Source organism: Mizuhopecten yessoensis, unplaced genomic scaffold (genome assembly GCF_002113885.1).
Source record: "Mizuhopecten yessoensis strain PY_sf001 unplaced genomic scaffold, ASM211388v2 scaffold2429, whole genome shotgun sequence".
Taxonomy (NCBI): Eukaryota; Metazoa; Mollusca; class Bivalvia; order Pectinida; family Pectinidae; genus Mizuhopecten; species Mizuhopecten yessoensis.
The window spans coordinates 205,381-224,390 of NW_018404542.1; the positions used below are offsets into that span (position 1 = coordinate 205,381).

Below are 19,010 nucleotides of genomic sequence, written 5' to 3' on the forward strand. Positions count from 1 at the left end.
GTATACCTAACCACAGTTTCTTTTAAATCTTCAATAAGCATACTTATGGAGAATAGTCATGGCGGCATTGAAAATATATATATAAATCTTATTACCGGTTAGCTTGTAATAATAATAATAATAAGGACCGATATTTCTCATTAGCATATGATTTGTTTTACAGCTATCGATGTCGTGTGTAGCTCCTGTTTCATTTTGATGTAAACTATATAAAGTAACGAGAAAGAGAACAAATCATTTTAGAAATTGTGAAAACCATACATATTTTGCAGTTTCCATGTATTTTAATCCGTCTTCCACATCATTGATACTTAATTAGAAAAGTTATATTTTTTACATTTGCGAATCCCGTAGCACTGCTGATTGTATTACAAAATCGATAAAACTCTATCTACAAAAGTTTTAGTAGCGGATATAATAGCTTATCCCTGAAACAAGGTTAAATGCATCTTACCAACTGTTTAATTTTTCATCGGAACCAACGTAAAAAGTGTTGCTGTTTAAACCATTGTTTATCCTGCGTTATGAGAATGTGAAAACAACTTCACTTCAAACCTATCGACATAGAATATAGTTACTTAATACGATACTTTACCACAAAAACATGATTCGTGAAAATTTGCAAGAAATACAATGTTCGCCTTTTTAGTTAGGAGGTATAATTCTCACTTCACAGTCTCGATGTGACTTGATGTGTCTCAAATGCTTGTTTAACTAGATGAGCAGTGTCCTTGGCACATCCCCAGTGGAAGGTCACGCCGGACCCGCTGTGTCCGTAATTGTGAATCACCTGGAAAGATAGGGATAGAAAAATAGTTGCCTTTATGATTCATGGAAGCTATATTAAAACACATGATTATTTTAATATATAGAGACCCATGACGTTATATATAAGATGAAGACATGTGACCCTCAATTTTATGTGGAGCTACAAAATTGTTGTTTTATGAAGGATTGGAATTAAGGACGTTTCGATTCAACCTTCCACATACTGATTGTTATTTTAACCTCCAACATGTATGCTTATTATTATATAGCTATAGTAGTGTGCGTTTCATAGCACTGATTATAGAAAATGTCGGTCAAATATTGCCAAAAAGTCATATATTGTTAATAATAATTTGTATTATATTTTAGAGATTTGTGACTTAACATAACAATCAAAATGTAAATATTTGGAATTGTGAATATTATTTGTTGGTAGTTTTAAACGTCGTGGGTAGTTTAAATACATTGATAACGATTGCATAATTAACATGTTTGTTCATCTTAAATGATTAAGCTTATCCAGTTACGTGCTTATTTTCCATCGTATTTAACAACATCTTATATTCCTATCTTTTTATACTTAAATGTACATGGACCTGTGACATTATTTTTTTTATATTATTGATGAGATAAACAAATAATTGTTTAACATTAATTTAGTCACATATGTTTCGCGGGAAAGCCAGGTTACTGTTATTTATGAGCGAAGAACGAGCGAAAAATAACGGTAAATTCTGCCGTGCAAGTGAACATTAATGCAGAAGTCAACTGGAAAAGCATCCCATTTTTATATTTCATACCTAGAACAACAACGTTGAAACTCGTACTGCATCAAACAAGTGCAGATAGTTTGTACCGCCACATTTGACAAGAAATCTATGTGGATATTTACAATATGTATAATAGGGTTCTAAGCACGTGTCTGCTGTTTTCTGCTAAGACGAGATCAGGTTTCCTAACAAAAATGTATTTCAGTGTATATTTACCATACATGTGTGTATTTTATTATGCATTCGTCTGTTGTTGCATCTATATCTGAAGTGAAAATATTTTTGAATGCAACATAGAAGGTATCATCTGACTGGCCATTACAAAAAGTAATATCCTCGCATGTGATACCATTACATTCTTTATTTCTTCACTGCAGTGAATATATGAGTTTAATAAATAAGATTTTTGTGTTTACCGCAAAAAAGGTAATAAATGAGAGATTACATTAACCACACTGAACGATCGGAATCTTTTAAATGAATTAAAATGTCGTTTTTCACCGCAAAACGATACTTTTCACAAGTGAAAAGAAACGAAAAATATTCGTGGATTTGGATTTAAAGCCAGAATACAAAACCATTAAACATCATGACCATACAGAAGATTTGAAAGTTGCGTATTCGACATTATCCTTCATTGTGACGTCATAGAATACAGAGTCACAAGCTGAAGTTCCACCATGTTAAGTGATTTGACTTCCTGGGTTTGTTACAGGGTTATATTTTCATTTTAAAGGTTTTATGAATATGTCATAAACAGTATTAAGTGGTTTCACACTTAATTTCGTTCATACTTCACTCGTATGGCAGAATACTGCAGTGTTTTGACAATACCAGTATATTGTCAAATAAATGAGAATGCGTGTACTTTAAAAGTATATTATTCTATATTGGCTTTGTTATTATAACTAAATATGACTGTAATTTATCAAACAATAAATACTATAAGATAACATGAAATGATGTTATTTGTTCCAGAACAACGTTAACCTTGATCTCTAACTTGCTGCATCAAGTTCGGTACAGCAAATATATGTCATTACTAAAAACACGCACAAACAAGTGTTTCTTAAACAAAGCAGTAGGTATATTGAATATGAACTTTTATTATACCAAGCTTACTTCTGAATATCCCCTATTTCTGTTCTTTAGTTCAAACTTTGTTTTATTCACATAACATATGTAATACATAATACAAACATGATTAGATATAAATGAATTGGAGACAGAAACAAGTGTTAAATACACTTATATAAATCTGTTACCTTTCATCGTGACCAACATTAACAACTATTGCTTAGGGATAGTGACGTGAATAAATTACGGGGGAAGTTGTCCTTTCGTCCATTACATTGCAATAACACCCTTTATAACCATACCAAGATATTTATAAAATGTTGTAAACATTCACATTAACCTGTACAAACATTTATTGGACGTGTTGTCAAAAATTGTCATTTTCACATACATCAAATCATGACCTCTGCATTTCAGTTTTAAGAACATTTGACTCGATATGTGAGCTCTCGATAAAAATCCCAAAGACAGAATCAAACCATAAACACTGTTGTGTAAAACGACAGGTCCATGAAATATCGACCTGGGGAACAACGTAAATATGTGCCCTCTCAGAAGCATTTAGGAACAGCAACAGTTAGTGAACGTGTTTGGATAATAGCTCACACATATGCAAAAATGGGATATAATTCAAAGTCGGAAAACAATAATAAAAGACATTTCAAATATGAATGTACTCTGTTTCGATTGTCTTTTATTTAACAGTGTAAAGACGTAAAAAGTCAAAGTGGAGATTATCATGGTATTGTTGATTTATGCAATTAAGTAAGAAATTATAAGGAAAGTACCGTTTTTCTCCCAGACTTGCTTAGCTTTTCCTCGGCCTCCAAACGCACAGGTGACCGCAACGGTCGTAAACCGACCCAGTCTTGTAACCGTTTCGCCGTCTGTAAACAAAAAACATGGGTGTCAGTGAACAAAAATGTCGACATATACAGAAACCTAATACATTATTATCAGGAACACAAAGGAAGGAAGCAAAACGTTTTCGTTCAGTAAAATGACGATTAGAAATCTGCCTTCCCCAATGTCATTGATAGTTGGATACAGCTTAAACTCCGTGCTTGCGTAAGTTTGACAAAAACATCAGGATAAATGATCAAGCGGAGTGCTTCTGTTTAATAAAGTAATCACATCGCTTTAAAACAATGAACGACAGACAAGCTGTATACGTCACGTCTTTATACGATGAGTGTCTTGTAGGAGCATGATAGTACCGAAACCATGACATAGTTACTCTTCGGAGCAAAATTACAGCATGCATTGCATTTTTTTATCGAACACGTCCGTTTTCAACATCTGTTTAATACAAAAATGAAAAGTATGGACGAAATCTGTTTTATAGAACATCCACATATAATTCTGACATGCAAAGTTGCAGAAAAATCAAAACAGCATTCATATTTGATCTAGAAACATTCGCTGCATACAATCTCAAAAGTGAAACAAAATGACAACTTGTCACAAATTCATTTAAAAAATGCAATAAATTTGGCATATTTACATATCGTTTCCAAATTAAATTTTAACATCATTAGAAGTTATACTTTTTTCTGAAAAAGTTGTGAATATGGATTTTTTTTTAAACATTTTCTTCTGGTTGGTAAGTATGGATTATAAAAAGTTCTTTTTACACAACCAATAAAATGTCTGATGTCCGTATGGGTCCATTAAACAAAGCGTAGCTGAATCGTGTCATTTCGGTACATATACAACAACTATTGTAAATACGCTGACAGCGTAGTCGAATCGACATCGATGGTGTGGACAACTCGTACACATTTTAAACCTTTGTATGCATAGGCTTTTCTGGTCATTTGTCTGATGAAGGTGACAGTGTACATAGCGTACTAGTCATCGAAACGTCACATAGAAAATGTTATTCGTTGTGTAAAAAGAAATTTTCATAATGAATATGGAATATTTAAGAGTTTGCTAATTAACGACTTTCTGTTGTAAATAGATTTGTCGATGTGACTTCATTGATATCGAATAGCCATGAAAGGTCATCCAAATTAATCATGTAAATTCAACATGTGAATGTGCATTTACTAACATAGATATAGTTATATAACTTATATCTTGTTTACATTAAATAATAAATTTGATAATCAACACTGTTCGTGTTGTAATTTATCTAACAGACCAGATTTTATACATGGTATATCTCTAATGCCTTCCTGCCTTGTCGGTGACAGTATATAGCACGTCTACCGTTAAAGGATCTCTGCCCCAATGCAGAAGCTAATTTCACTGTAGTTTTCGCACATGCGGTAGCCTGTCATTGAATTTGTTTTGTAATTTTTCGGCTCAGGGTACTTCTGTTGACCAGGTAGCCTAGTTGGTTAAAGCGACATTATCGTGATCCGAGTTCAATGGTTTGAATGCTGGTCTAGTCACGTTGCAGTTTTACAGTCAGGACACGTCTGCTGCTTTTTGATGTATATGTTTGAACGTTCTGCATTGTTTTATTTTATTTTCAGACATGAATGCAACTGTTTTGATCATACATAATTTGTTTTCGGCAGTGGTGCTGTGATCCTTAAATCAATATGTGTGACGTGGTAAGATAAATGTAACAACCACTGCTTTTCTGACTGTAGCAGCATATCCTGAAAGTAAACATCGTTAGTAACAGTAAAACTTGTAACGTTATGTACCCTTAGACTTGGCACGAGTTTGCACACGTCCTCCACAATCCTCTGTTTATCTTGCCCATCTACGCTAGTGTTCCAGTCATCAAATTGCCCTGTACCACCAATGGTGACAGTATCCGGCCTGGAAAGAAAGTAGTCGAACACTTTTGTTAAACTTGAAAGAAAACAAATAAAAGATGGATCAAATACAAAAAAAAAAAAAGTTAATCAATTTACATCGCTATAATATTTCTATGTCTAACTCGTTTTAAACCAATACTGCAAATCAGCAGATAATGGAATTTGTTTACTTCATGCTTATTGATTTGAATTGATTTCGCGTAATTATATCATATCTTAAAAAAAAATACATTTAATGTCAGTGGTGATGATTGTGTTTACTATCTTATGAAATACACACAAATTGATGATTTTCTATTCGAAAACATATATTCCAGATATGATTTAAATATTCAAACATTCTTAACATCAGATTGATAGCTTGGGTCGCTCTTAATGCTTTGTCACTCTTGCAATAGACTCACATTACAGTCTACGACAGCAGGTGAAATGTCCTTATGCTGTCGTACATTAAATATTTATATGATTAAATAATTTCCCCTTACCCTGGAAGTATGTATACTTCTTTGTGGTCATCTGTAGGATCTGGGTTCATGTAAAAATGTTTAACCCAGGGAGCAGCTACCTTAATATGAAAATGAAAAAAAAAAGATAATAGATAATTTACTACAGTTAATATCCAAAATGGATGCAGTTTAATACATAGAGGTAAAAGCCATCATTAGAATTACGAAGATTGTTGGTCAATATAAAAAGCCCCACAAAGCAAACACTTTACTGAACCAGATGGCCGTTTCCTCCATTTAGGACTCGTCAGTGATACTAAAGGTCAATCAATTCAAAATAAATCTCTATAGTAATCCATAATATACCAAAACAATACAGTGAAATGGGAAAGGTGTCTCCAAAAGCCATTATAACGTTATGAATTTACTACTTTTAACTGCAATACATTATTCTTACATAAGTATTCCATGAATATATCTAAAAACCAATTAATACTCATAACATGCTTATTACGTGTAGTAATATAAACACGTCAGTTAATACTTAAGATAAAATTACAAGTAATATAAACACTTAACTACCGTCTATATAATAGGATTATAAAACATTATCACTAGAAATACGGAGATATGCAGCATCTTACTGAAACAATTTATTAAAAATAAAAGTAGCATTTCACTGCATCATATATCTGTTTCGTTAATTAAGTACTCATCATTGAAAAAAACAATTGCATGTCAAAAGTGTTCCGAAATATATCAAGAACTATAGATAAATAGACACACGATTTTTTTCATCATAAGTGCGTTTTTACTCACATTTCACAACACACTTTTATTGTGTTTTCTTAAGAGCTGTCCTTTAGGTAATTATAAAACAGTCATTAACGGAACACAAAACATGCACAAAATAATTCCTGATTATACAATTTGTCGAGTAACTTGGTTTATAATTCGCACTAAGCGAAGAAAACATTAAATAGTACAGGCACGCATACTATCTGTAAGTATTAAAAACTCAAAGATTTTTAGTTTTAAAATATTGAAATTGAAATCTGAATAACGATAAATAACACTGAAGATTTTTTCATCTTTTATCGAATGTAGTAGAATCGTTGGTGTCAACGTACGAAAATATTGTTGATATACAAACCTTTATTACTTGACCTCTGAGCGGGTGGAGCCGTGAATCATTGCATAGTTGGTTAGCACCCATCCCAGAGCAGTTCACGACAATGTCATATTCTTCTGTTAGCTGAGGAAAGTAAAAAGGTAAATTGCAGCTTTATTTATTGAAACCCAACAGTAGAAACTGAAAACTGTTGACAAAAGATCAAAGATACATTTGTATATATAGGACAACATTTTCGACAGAAGACTTAAGAGGGAAATTTCGAGGAGATGCTCTGAAATGAACGTCTAACGTTTTACTCGTCGAGTTAACCTTTGTATATAACATTTTTTTTATTTAACTGTCTATCGTTATGACATAAGAAAAATAACCGCAAGCTTCTATATGAATTGAAAATACGAAACTTACAAGAAACGAAAGAAGTTAAAAAAAATTGCAACGAAAGGCATTTATCGATTAAAGTATACAATCATATCATAATTCAATGCAATATACACTGTATATTCGTATCTTCCTACCTCATCCATGTTTTGGATTTTTTTATTCCTTAACTTTCCACCTTTATCGAGTATCCTAAAAAAGAAAGTTGGCTTTCATACAAATGTGAAATTAGAATTTTTAGAATATACAAAATGACATCATATTTTACATTGATCATAAATTTATTCTTGAATATAATAAAACATATATCGTATCTATTGTAAGAAATTATCCTGTTATGATTTCATTTAGAACAGCCAATATATACTGAATGCAATACAGATTCGCTATAGACTAAATAATATACATATAAAACATCGAATTAGTATGCGTATTAGTCAGAATCGTTGTGAGCAAAATACTTATATATTACATTGTAACCCGTGAAACATCACGTATTTTCTATTCGCTAAATATCATTATCCTGACTGCAAGGAATAGATACAAAACGTTATTAACTTCAATTTATTGACGCAATAACAAATTCCTCTTAACACTTTAAAAGTACTAGATAATTTCACTTTTATTGCAGAAACTGCTGTTATTTTTACTCATGCCTGATATCGGTATTTTGCCATACTCCTGATATACATGTTTGCATGGTAATCAACGGTAAACTATTTAATGTCCTCTATGTATTTGAGGAATTCGTCGAAGTACTTCTCTGTAAACCATACATACTAATATACATTATGGTTTGAATAACACTAATGAGAGCCATACTGGTATATGCCAGCCATATACAAAACATTATTTGAATTACCTACATGTATTTGTGGTCCATGTATATCGATATACTTTTGGGATTGAATGTCCTCTTTGTGAACCAGATATATTAATATACAAAGGGATTTGAGTTAACTCTTTGTGAACAAGGTATATAATAGACATGGTGATTTGAATTAACTCTTTGTGAACAAGGTATATTCATATACATGGTGATTTGGATTAACTCTTTGTGAACAAGGTATATAATATACATGGTGATTTGAATTAACTCTTTGTGAACAAGGTATATAATATACTTGAGGAATTTCAATTACCTCTTTGTGAGCCAAGGAAGGAAACGCTTAACATCCATTATTATTGTCGTAAAGAAATACCCATCTCTGAAATTAATCAACAAATGTGTTATTAAAAAAACATCTTAACAGTATTTAGTAAAACAAAGTGCAGATCAGTTTTTTTGTTCTAATAATTGAATTGAACAAACGGTATAACAAAGCTTTGCATTGGATAACAAATAAGCTTTTGAATGTATACAGTTACCATGTTTACCAGTAAATTCACCTTTGCCGGTTTTATTGTCCATTACATAGCAATTACACAATTTATTTGACATATGTTTACCGACACGATGAAAACACATTCGGCTACAAAATCTAAGTTCAATTTTATATATAGATGAATATTCAAAAAACTGTATTCTGAAACAGACTGACCTGGCATTAGGGCATATGTTGAGCTCCTCTGGTGTCAGCTGTCGGAAACCTATTACTTGGTCTTTCCATGGAGGTTCCTTACAACAAATAATTGAATACTAGAAACACAACACATGTTCAACAATTTCAAAATTATTTTAACTTTGGAGTAAGACATTGAAACAAAGCATTCAGACTTGTTCATTTAAATTATACTCTCAGAACCTTCTATGAAATATAAAACAAGGAGGTTTTTTTCTTACTCGAGTTAAATATATCCAATATTCCACTGGAAGGTATATCATTTACTGTACTATATGTACATTATTGTGAGTTGAGACCATAATCATATATTGTTTCAACACTGTGTTTCTTTCACTGGGTATCATATCGTATCTATAAATGCTGTATATTGTATCAAAAAATGTGTACCCTACCCTACCTGCGTATTGTATCAAAAAAAGTGTACCATACCCTACCTGTGTATTGTATCCCTAAATAGGAATTAGATCGTACATGTGTTATGCTTCTAACAAAAAAAGCATCCTACCCTACCTGTGTACTATATCCTTTAATGTCTATATTAATGGGTATTTTACCTTGCCTGTATAAGCTGACTCCCTCACAAAGTAGTATCCAGACACAAACTGTATCCCAATGTCACCAGCTAGCTCGGAATGACCAAGCCTTTTAAGGTATTCGAACGTATCACCACACCATCGGCTACCGATAAAATAGACAAGCTCTGGTACATTTAAGAGTTAATTTTCAAAAACGTTTTTTTTCTCATCACCCAAAATAATGAAGTAACTTCACCTATGTACATGAACTATATCTGCAATTAATTGTAAGGCGCGGTAGTCTAGTGGTAGGACGCCGGGCTCGTGACCGAAGGGTTGCGGGTTCGAGTCACGCCACGGCACGGTGTTGTATCTTTGAGCAAGATAACTTACTCAGCTTGTTCCAGTCTACTCAGCTGTAAATGAGTACGTGGTTGGGCAGTCCTAGAATTGTTGAATGCTAGCTGTGAGCGCCGAAATGGCAGTTTGGCTGTATGCTCCCCAGGGAGTTGAGAAATGTATTGGCTGACTGCAAAGGCCCTTTAACCACGGATAATAGTTTGTGAACCGCTTTGAGACGACCTACGAACTAGGTTGTGATAAAGCGGTATATAAGAACCTCCATTTTTTATTACTACTAGTATTAGAAAGCAGTGAAACTAGAAAAAAATCCATTAAAATATCAAACATGTTACACTTGAGTATGTTCCAAAATATTAAAAAAAGGCATATAAATTGTCTTTATTACGACTGTCAATAGGGTATTTGTTAATGATATTTTGACAATATTTAAATGAAACACACAGTAATATATGTCCATACTAACAAACATTTAACTAAGTCACTGTTAAGTACTATATGTCATTTTATAATTCAATTACTGTCATTCGGAATTAACTACACAATTAAATTTAGGGGAGATTACTCTAGCAAAAAAGTATAGCCAGCTGTGCTTACAGGACGTTTGTATTTGATGGGTCAATCAGGTATGGCATCCAGAAGCCAGCACAATTGTCGGACAGCGTGTGCGGGGTAAATGTATCAGCCACCACTGTTACGTCAGCATCTGGCACGAGCTCCTGGATACACACAGCAGACGACAGTCCTATCACCCCAGCACCCAGCACACACACGCGACGAGGCATCTATCCAAGTGAATTCATGAAAGTAACATTTTAAATCGTAATAAAATCATTATAAATGGTACATTTTATGTTTTGCAGAGATTATATTCTCAATATCTGTTTCGAGATATATTTTACCTAGGATTACCAACAAATGTGAAGCCACAAAACTATAAGTTATTTTCCCTTTACTTTCCATTTAGGAAGTACCATGACTGTGTGGATGTCATGCTAGAGTACACTCATTTCGACTAAATGGCACACTTCATCAGTAGACGATTAGCACTGTGGTCATAGAAGAAAATCCGCAAAAAAAAAATATACCCTTGTTTACAAACGTTCCACAACTGAACACATTTCTCGATATCGAACCAAACAGGAATGTGTGCCAACCAAACAGGAATGTGTGCCAACCAAACAGGAATGTGTTCGAACCAAACAGGAATGTGTGCCAACCAAACAGGAATGTGTGCCAACCAAACAGGAATGTGTGCCAACCAAACAGGAATGTGTGCCAACCAAACAGGAATGTGTGCTTAATTTAAGATCAACTACCCCGTATACAATACGTATGATGTAGGACCCTGATTAAACTGAGGTAAATAATTTCGACAACATTTTGAGAAGCTCTGATTTATGTATGGGATAGAGAAAGATAGGCCCTGGCCTATGCAATTAACACAAAGCAGTGTGAATTATGTGTTCTTGCTGGCTTTATACGAAAATTAGTATTATAGTTAGCGTATCGGAGCATTAGGTAAAAATGTAATTTATACAAGACATTTACACAGACATTGTGGCCCTTTGTTTAAAGCGCAACTACAGATATGATATGTTTAATCCATTTAAACGTATATGGCTAGTCTTAGATCTATAGACCTGATTGGTACTACATGCGTATGCATAAGCACAAAGACACAGGTCATTTACTACCCCACAAATTACACGATCATTTGATCAGTAACACTGTAATACCAAATCAGCACAGAATATATATCAGAAACATTCGCATTGCATAATATGAGCATCGATCTCAGCAAAATAAAACATTTTTTTAAATAGCTTTCAGTGGTGTGTCGCTCTTTATTAGATGAGCTTTGATTACCGCCTTCACATGTCAACTTCGCGTACAGTTGAATGTTCAGTTCCGTCATGAAGCTATGTACACGTGTAAACTCTTTAACCCTAAGGAACGGAAAGAGACCTGTAACACAACCACTACAGTCAGTAATACTACAGGCTATCAAATAGGTTGTACTACAAGAATGTCGTGTATAGGAACACAGTATACTTACCGTTAGATTTCAGAGAGTGTGTGTCTGTGTGTGTTTTGCTTCCGCTAACCTCATTCCATTTGATCCGAACGAAAAACCTCAGTCAAGTTTCATGTAATCTAAACATCGGCACGTATTACTCTGCGCTATATATAGATGTATTGTGTTGTAACAGTCAGACGACACAGACCACGTGTGCCTGTCTAATATAACGATACTGTCATGTTTACACAGCAAAGCACCGCAACCTTCATACCTGTAGCTGTGTTGGTTAGTTATCCCTTCTTTAACACAGATACGTCCTATTTACGTTAGCACATAAAAGACTGGAGGTTTAACTACACGTCCGGTTAGAGAAAATGTATCATAAATCCTTCCGTTGCCAATGCGTTGCCATCAATCATCACTTAGTGGATAGTGTTGCTACGGACTCACAATACGGCATGATAAAAGCAAGCACGTAAGCAGATGTTGGGGTAGTTGTGTTATCACTATACCATGAATAGATCTTTCGATCCATGTGCGACATGTGTGTGAAAGTGACGATTTGTTTCTAAAATATCAGTTTGAAGTGCGACCCGGGCGCGGGTCGCTTATTTCCCGCATATTATTGAGGGCCGGAGTTCTGACGTTAATCAACGACAGACCGATATAACAAAAAGTCGATAAAACGTCAGAATAATTCGGACTCTCCTTTAAGCAGACAGTTTGGCAAAGGAAGTAAACAGCTTCTTTTCCTACTTTACTAATAAAGGTAAATATAAAAAAAGGAAACAAATCTACTGAGATTTCTATATGCCATTTCTATCAAAACAAAAACAAAAATAGTGTTTACGTTACGGTACATCATTTATCCCAATTTTGAATTACATAATAAAATAATATATTCGATTTATACCAACGAACAAATCTTGCAAGACACCATCCTCGATAACCCATGAGTTACGCTCACCTACGCTCTCGGTAACCCTGGGGTATATGTCATCACAAAATCGAAGGCTCCGTGTGTGTGCGCCACCTTACGCCAGGTTAACGATACAATTAACTGGCTTTTATTTCGGGTAACGCTCCTCTGCAATCTTCAAACGACAAACGTCATCTAAGTGAATTGTCATGGTTTTGCAAACCTGAGATTAACTCAAATAGCTAGCCAAGTCCCCTAAATTTTGTTATGGCACATCCCGTGGATGCAGAAAACGTAATTGAGAGTAACCCCTGGATCATTGAGGATAGTGGAAACAATAGCCCACCACTTGCAAATGTGTGTTCTAGTGTGAATGATTTGACTTGTTTCAGTTAATGCTTACAGCATCTTTTATTTGATTCTGCTTTTTGCAGACTTCACCGTCCAATACATTTTTGTGATCATTCTCATAACTCAATGGTGGGTGGGTGGGGTGGGGGTGGGTAGGTATGGGGTGGACGTGGGGGCGTTTTCTTCAGCTGGTTTCTTACGTCTACAGCCCGACCAATTTGGCTCCCGTAACGACCTCAGAGTGCTGGGAAGAAGCTATACCTAAACGTATTTTTAGAGGAAAAAAGATAGCAATATTTAAAAGAGTGATTACGTCGGATGGTAGATGTAGAGGCTTCCAGGTAGTCCTCGGCTCGGATGTTTAATAAATCATGTGTAATTTTGTACGTGGATGTTATCTGGATCATGATCCGATTGTAAGGACTGTATCATGTCGGATACACTGCTGGTGTTGCGGTATATGTCAACATGTCGATTCTCTTTGAACTATTTCCTCCTGGTCAGTCACATTTTGGTTTTAGGGCTCGATACAGAAGAACAACATTACAAGTTGGAGCGAACAAGTATGAAATATGTACGGGCCTTGGTATCTTCTTTAGGCGTTTTCAGAGTCCTTCTAAGGAATCCAAGGGTGCTGTTTGTCTTCTTACATACTCCATCAATATGATGTTTCTATTTATGCTGGCACACTTGTATTTTAAGGAAGTGTTTTTTAATAGCGTACTTAGCTTTGTGATCGTCCTGTTCTTTGTGATCCTCAGGACATTACACTTATCTAGAGGGAACTATTCCCCACTTTTTCCTAGTCAGCCAGTTCTGCTAGGTCTTGTTGCAATATGTCACCGTCTTCTTTTCCTCTACGAATTATGTTACCTTATATGTGATGTTGTTAGGAACGTCATTTATGAATAGAAGAAAACGGAGAGGTGCGAGATAGGTCCCCTGTCTCGATCAAGTGACAACTGATGCGTCTCCTGATGTTGTTCCTTCTACCATGACCCTTTGAGTTGGCCCTTCTAGAAAGCTCTTTATCCAGGAATTAGTTCGCCCACGTATGCTGTAGAAGTCTAGCTTCCTCAACAAGCGCTGTTGTGGAACCCGGTCGAACACTTTGGAAAAATCCAGGATAATGAGATATTTCAGCAGGCCGGAGTCGATGTTGCTTTAAAGGTCATGGCAGATTGTTAGGAGCATGGGTATCACATCAAAAGAACAGCTCAAACGAGCGTTGTGAATGAGTGGTAATCCTAAACACAAGGCAAATTCACACATGCTGGAAAATGGATGTAGCACCGGGCATAGTGTCACAATTGTCAGTAGTTTGTCCATTCTGTAATTAACAAACCACCGTATGACGTCAATCGTTTAGTTTACTGGTGATGTGCTCGACGTCTTGTCAATGTTGATATTGACATCCTACACTTCTCAACCCAGCCTTACTGATATAACACAATATTTATCTTGCTTTTAAGCTAAGCTAAACATGTGCATCATTTGAAAAAGAAAAAGGTCCTTCTTTATATTCAGGAGAAAGACTCTGGTCAGCAGAGACATATAAGCACACAAAGACTTGCCGTTACTTTTGTACTGTATAAGAATCATAAACTTCCGCTGCCAAGTCTGTACTCCTAAGGTATCGATATGTATGTAGCAGAACTTGGCGGGATCGATCGTCGGCAGTAAGGTCGGTCAGTTGGTAGAGCGTCCGTATAGAGATCAAAGGGTCTTGGATTCGAAACCCGGCTTGACATTTGCATCTCTCTTTCTTCTGTTACAGAATTGACGAGCTTGCCAACCCTTATTTCAAGCACTGTGTTAACACTTAGCAAGGGGATCCGAACCTGAGTTGTGTCTTCGGGAGGCGAAGACTTAAAAAAAGAAGGGAGGAAATAGTGGAACTGGACTGGATCTATCGTCGGCAACCAGGAACTCAATTGGTAGAGCGTCCGTCTAGAGTTCAGCGGGTCCCAGGCTCGAATTCCGGTCTGGCCGTTGCAGTTCTCTTTCTCAGTTACATATGTTTGTTTTGTATCTTGGAAGTTTAAAACTGCAATGTAATATAATTGCATTGTGGATTCATTGGATTGCGTGTACATTTGTATCTTATAGTTATTGTTATATAGATTTACTGTAATACGTATATACTGTGTCATAATGTTAAGAAGCGCTATAGGTTGACAGTACAATCATGCAATAACAGATTTGTTTGATTTGTCTATTAATTGCTATTGAAACTGCTGATATTGTTGAATGACTGTATATATATATCAAATGATGACATTGGAATCAACTGACTGGTTTACGTACCAGGGACACGGTGCAATCTGATTAAAATCATATGTTACATGGCTTCGTTAACTTCGTACTACGCAGGCAGAGCCATGTAACAGATGATTTTAATCAGATTAAAGGCATATTATGGTCATTGACTGTGACAGTATTACGTCCGTATTATACGGACTATCGGCTTATTAGCAGACGGGGGGTGGGGGGGGGGGGGAGTTTCAATGCATGTTATGCCATTACCGCTGAATAAAATGGCAAAAATTCGGCAAAAATCCTATTGTTGATATAGGAGAAGTCGTTCTGGATGGTACATCATGTGTTTAAATAAATATATCAATATACCGTTTGGAGAGACGTTCCATCCTTTCATGAAATAATTACAAACGGGCAAACACGTTCGTATCCGAAAGATTGGATGGCCAAACGTACCCCGCCTTCGGCCAAGTTAATTTGGACAGGCAGTCTTGGGTTTTTTTGGCCCACGTTAATATGGAATCAGTATAATTATGACGTCATAAAGCATGCGACGTCAGATTTTCCAGCCAATATCCCGAATTTCCGTGTGTTGCGTGGGCCGAAGCTAGTAATCTACCCCAAATTTCAATTGATTCGTATATTACAGCAATTCGAAAGTCAATATTTGACATGTATGTATATTATCATGTGAAGGAGCTGTCAGTGTATTACACGTATGACATAAATATGTAGCGTTTCGGTTTACAGAAAGTTCGTATGTATCTACATGTACGTTTACATGTATGCATATGTAATGTAAGTCATAATTCCAAGATACAATAATTTTTATTCAACGTCGCATATTTAAAACAGTAAATATTAGCGCACTGTAGTGCTATTCTTGTGACAAACAATGAATACAATTAAGAAATAACATGGATGAATAGTAAGCAGGTAAATGCAAAGCTAGTTAAGAAATAGCAAGTAAATATCAAAGGATATTTTAACAAGTAAAAAAAAAGGGGGGGGGGGGCAGGTTCACAGTGTAAATTTGTAGGGGGCCTAAAATTTACTTTTAATTTAAATGCACACATAAGCATTCATAGAGAAGGTAGAAAAATTAAACTTAAACAAGGACTACTGGGAACAGATCCTACTTTTACACAGATCGCCGTCCCAGGGGCGAAGCAGCCTGCAAAACGTTCCCTAGTTTTCCGCACTTCTAAGAGCGTTTGACAGGCTGTTCCACACCCGGGTCGTCTCAAATCTGAAGGATCTCTTTCTGTAGCCCTCTGTGTTTACCCTTGGTATGCTGGCAGTCTGTTGTTGTCTGAAATTATAATTAAAATAATTTAGTTTAATAAGGTCATATATGAAATCAGGTGCCATTTTTTTTACAATTTTGAAAACTTCTTTTGGCATAACGTTTTGCCTGTTTACATTTAAGAAGTCAAGTTTGTGTTTTTTCAATAATGTTTTTTAAGTTGACAAATAATAGTTTTCAATAAATCAGTTTGCCCTTTCCTGTATCTTTTCCATTTTCCCCGAGTGTAGTCCTAACTCGAATGCACAATGTTAAATGATACAAAATCCAATCACATGAAAAGAAAAAAACGACACTACACACCTACAAATTATCCCTATATTTCTTATACATAGCTACATAGTACCTCAGATGTGTATGCGCTGACGTTCTGTGCTTAAGAGAAACTTCTTCCTATCCATTTACACTTAAGCTACTTTCCCACATAGACGATCTTGGTCAAGACCAGGCACGACTTGAGCATATCTAGGCAGCCGCGCTCAGTCGCATTAATATTGCGGTCGGGAACAGGATCGTGATCAGTCGTACATGTATGTGATCGGTGGTTGTCTAGTGTGGTCGTGTTGAGGTCCTGATAAAGGTCGTGATTGTGGGAAAGTAGCATAACACTCCAATCTACTTGTAAAAGTAGCCTATCACAGTACAACCATGCTTACGTATTTACGGTCCAGTGCACTGCTAGCTGGGTGTGTTTATCACCGAGTTGGATATGTATCGAATACTTCATGTGAACTCATATTTTTAGGGCTGTGATTGTGTTCTATATCTGTGACCTCTAGATCTTGTAACGCACAGATGTGTGTCTGAGTGAACAATATGTAATCTTGAAATGTCCTTGTATATATTCCTTCTGAAAAGTTTTGTCCGGTATATATATATAGTAACGGCACGGACTTCGATCTTATCTAATTCCGTGGTAATGGCAAGATCTACCCATTAATGCGTAACATATGATAAACAGAAGTTTGAATATAAAACGGGTCACACTAGACTGGCTTCCAGCCCCTAAGTTTTTATGAAGGATTTCCTGGCTACATTTCACTTCTAGCTTATCTCCCCTAGATTAGAACTTACGATTAGACATCCAAGTGATAATTGCTGATGTGGCATCGTTGAAATCGAGTTCAAGCTTGTGGTGATGCATCATTGTTACTTATTATTTCCTTAATCATAACTGTGTAGCAATATCTATGGAAATAATGGGTTTTAAAATTTTAAAAACAAATCCACTCGTTTCTAGCTTATCTCCCCTAGAAAAGGGTTGAGCCCTTGTAGATAAAAGGGTTGAGCCCTTCCGTTGTAGAGTTTGCATAAAAAACTCAAACACTACATTGTTTTTGGTTGAGTCACTTGATGTTAAGAATGGTGTTGGAATGTAGATCCAGTCTTAATACCAAAATGAGGGGTTGAATTTCCTCGGGTGATTTCTCCAGAACTTGTTAAGTCTTTCCTTGAAGCAGCTTAGGCTCGGTGATGAGACCACTTCCTCAGGCAACGAGTTCCACGGTTTAATAATGCGGTTGCTAAAGAAGTTTCCTGTGATCAGCTTTTTGTAGGGCCTTTTAAACAGCTTTTTGGAGTGCCCCCTTGTAGATTTGTATTCGCAGTGTTGGAATAGTTTATCCTTATCAAGTTTGTCGATGTTATTAAGGATTCTGTACACTTTGACCATGTCTGCTCTCTCCCTCCTGTATTCCAGGGTTGGTAGACCGAGTATTCTTAGATGTTCAGCCTATGATTTGTTTGTTAGTGTCGGTACTCTTTTCGTTGCTCTTCGCTGGACTTTTTCAATTATAATTTTGTCCTTGGTATACAGGGGTGACCAAATCGTTGAAGCGTATTCAAGGTGGGGCCGTATAAGAGCTTTGTAGAGTGTTACAAATATGGTTGGGCTCATATATGTAAAACTTCTGAATACTGCTTTGCTTTGCCGGCTGCTTTTTGGACGTGTATGGAAAAATTGAGTTTTTCGTCGATGTGAACTCACAGATCTTTTTCACTTTTCACCGTAGTGATTTCGATGGTGTTTCCGTATTGCGTCAGCGAGTAGTTGGATGACTTGGGTTTTTGTCCAATTTCTATATGCTTGCATTTGTCCACATTCAGCTTCATCATTCAATTTTCTGTCCATTGGTACATTCTGTCGATACACTGTTGCAGTCTAGCTCTATTTTCTGGGGTTGAATTATTAGCTGATATTTTGGCGTCGTCCGCGAATAGTTTTGTAGTACATTCTAATACATCTGGCATGCCATTGATATATATCAAGAACAGAATTGGCCCGAGTACAGTCCCTTGTGGGACCCCGCTTAGTACTGGCAGACTCTTTGAGGGAGTTCCATTGATTATGACTTGTTGCGA

General features: G+C 35.8%; 1 protein-coding gene across 4 annotated transcripts; it reads right to left on the reverse strand.

Moving 5' to 3' along the window:
* Positions 1–237: 237 nt before the first annotated feature.
* LOC110445951 (D-amino-acid oxidase-like) lies at positions 238–17,816 on the reverse strand. Of its 4 annotated transcripts, none has more exons than XM_021490848.1 (12): positions 17,306–17,816; positions 16,628–16,655; positions 10,389–10,576; positions 9,471–9,594; positions 8,893–8,969; positions 8,494–8,559; positions 7,489–7,543; positions 6,992–7,093; positions 5,878–5,957; positions 5,276–5,393; positions 3,404–3,502; positions 238–790 (listed from the first exon to the last, which is right to left on the reverse strand). In XM_021490848.1, exons 1-12 carry the CDS (start codon positions 17,374–17,376, stop codon positions 671–673), a joined length of 1,128 nt encoding a protein of 375 aa, XP_021346523.1. In that variant the 5' UTR covers positions 17,377–17,816; the 3' UTR covers positions 238–670. The 4 variants fall into 4 exon arrangements, with proteins under 4 accessions (XP_021346523.1, XP_021346526.1, XP_021346522.1 ...); XM_021490851.1 differs by having other exon boundaries at positions 16,996–17,811; XM_021490847.1 differs by lacking the exon at positions 17,306–17,816 and having other exon boundaries at positions 16,628–16,961.
* Between the last annotated feature and the right edge of the window lie 1,194 nt (positions 17,817–19,010).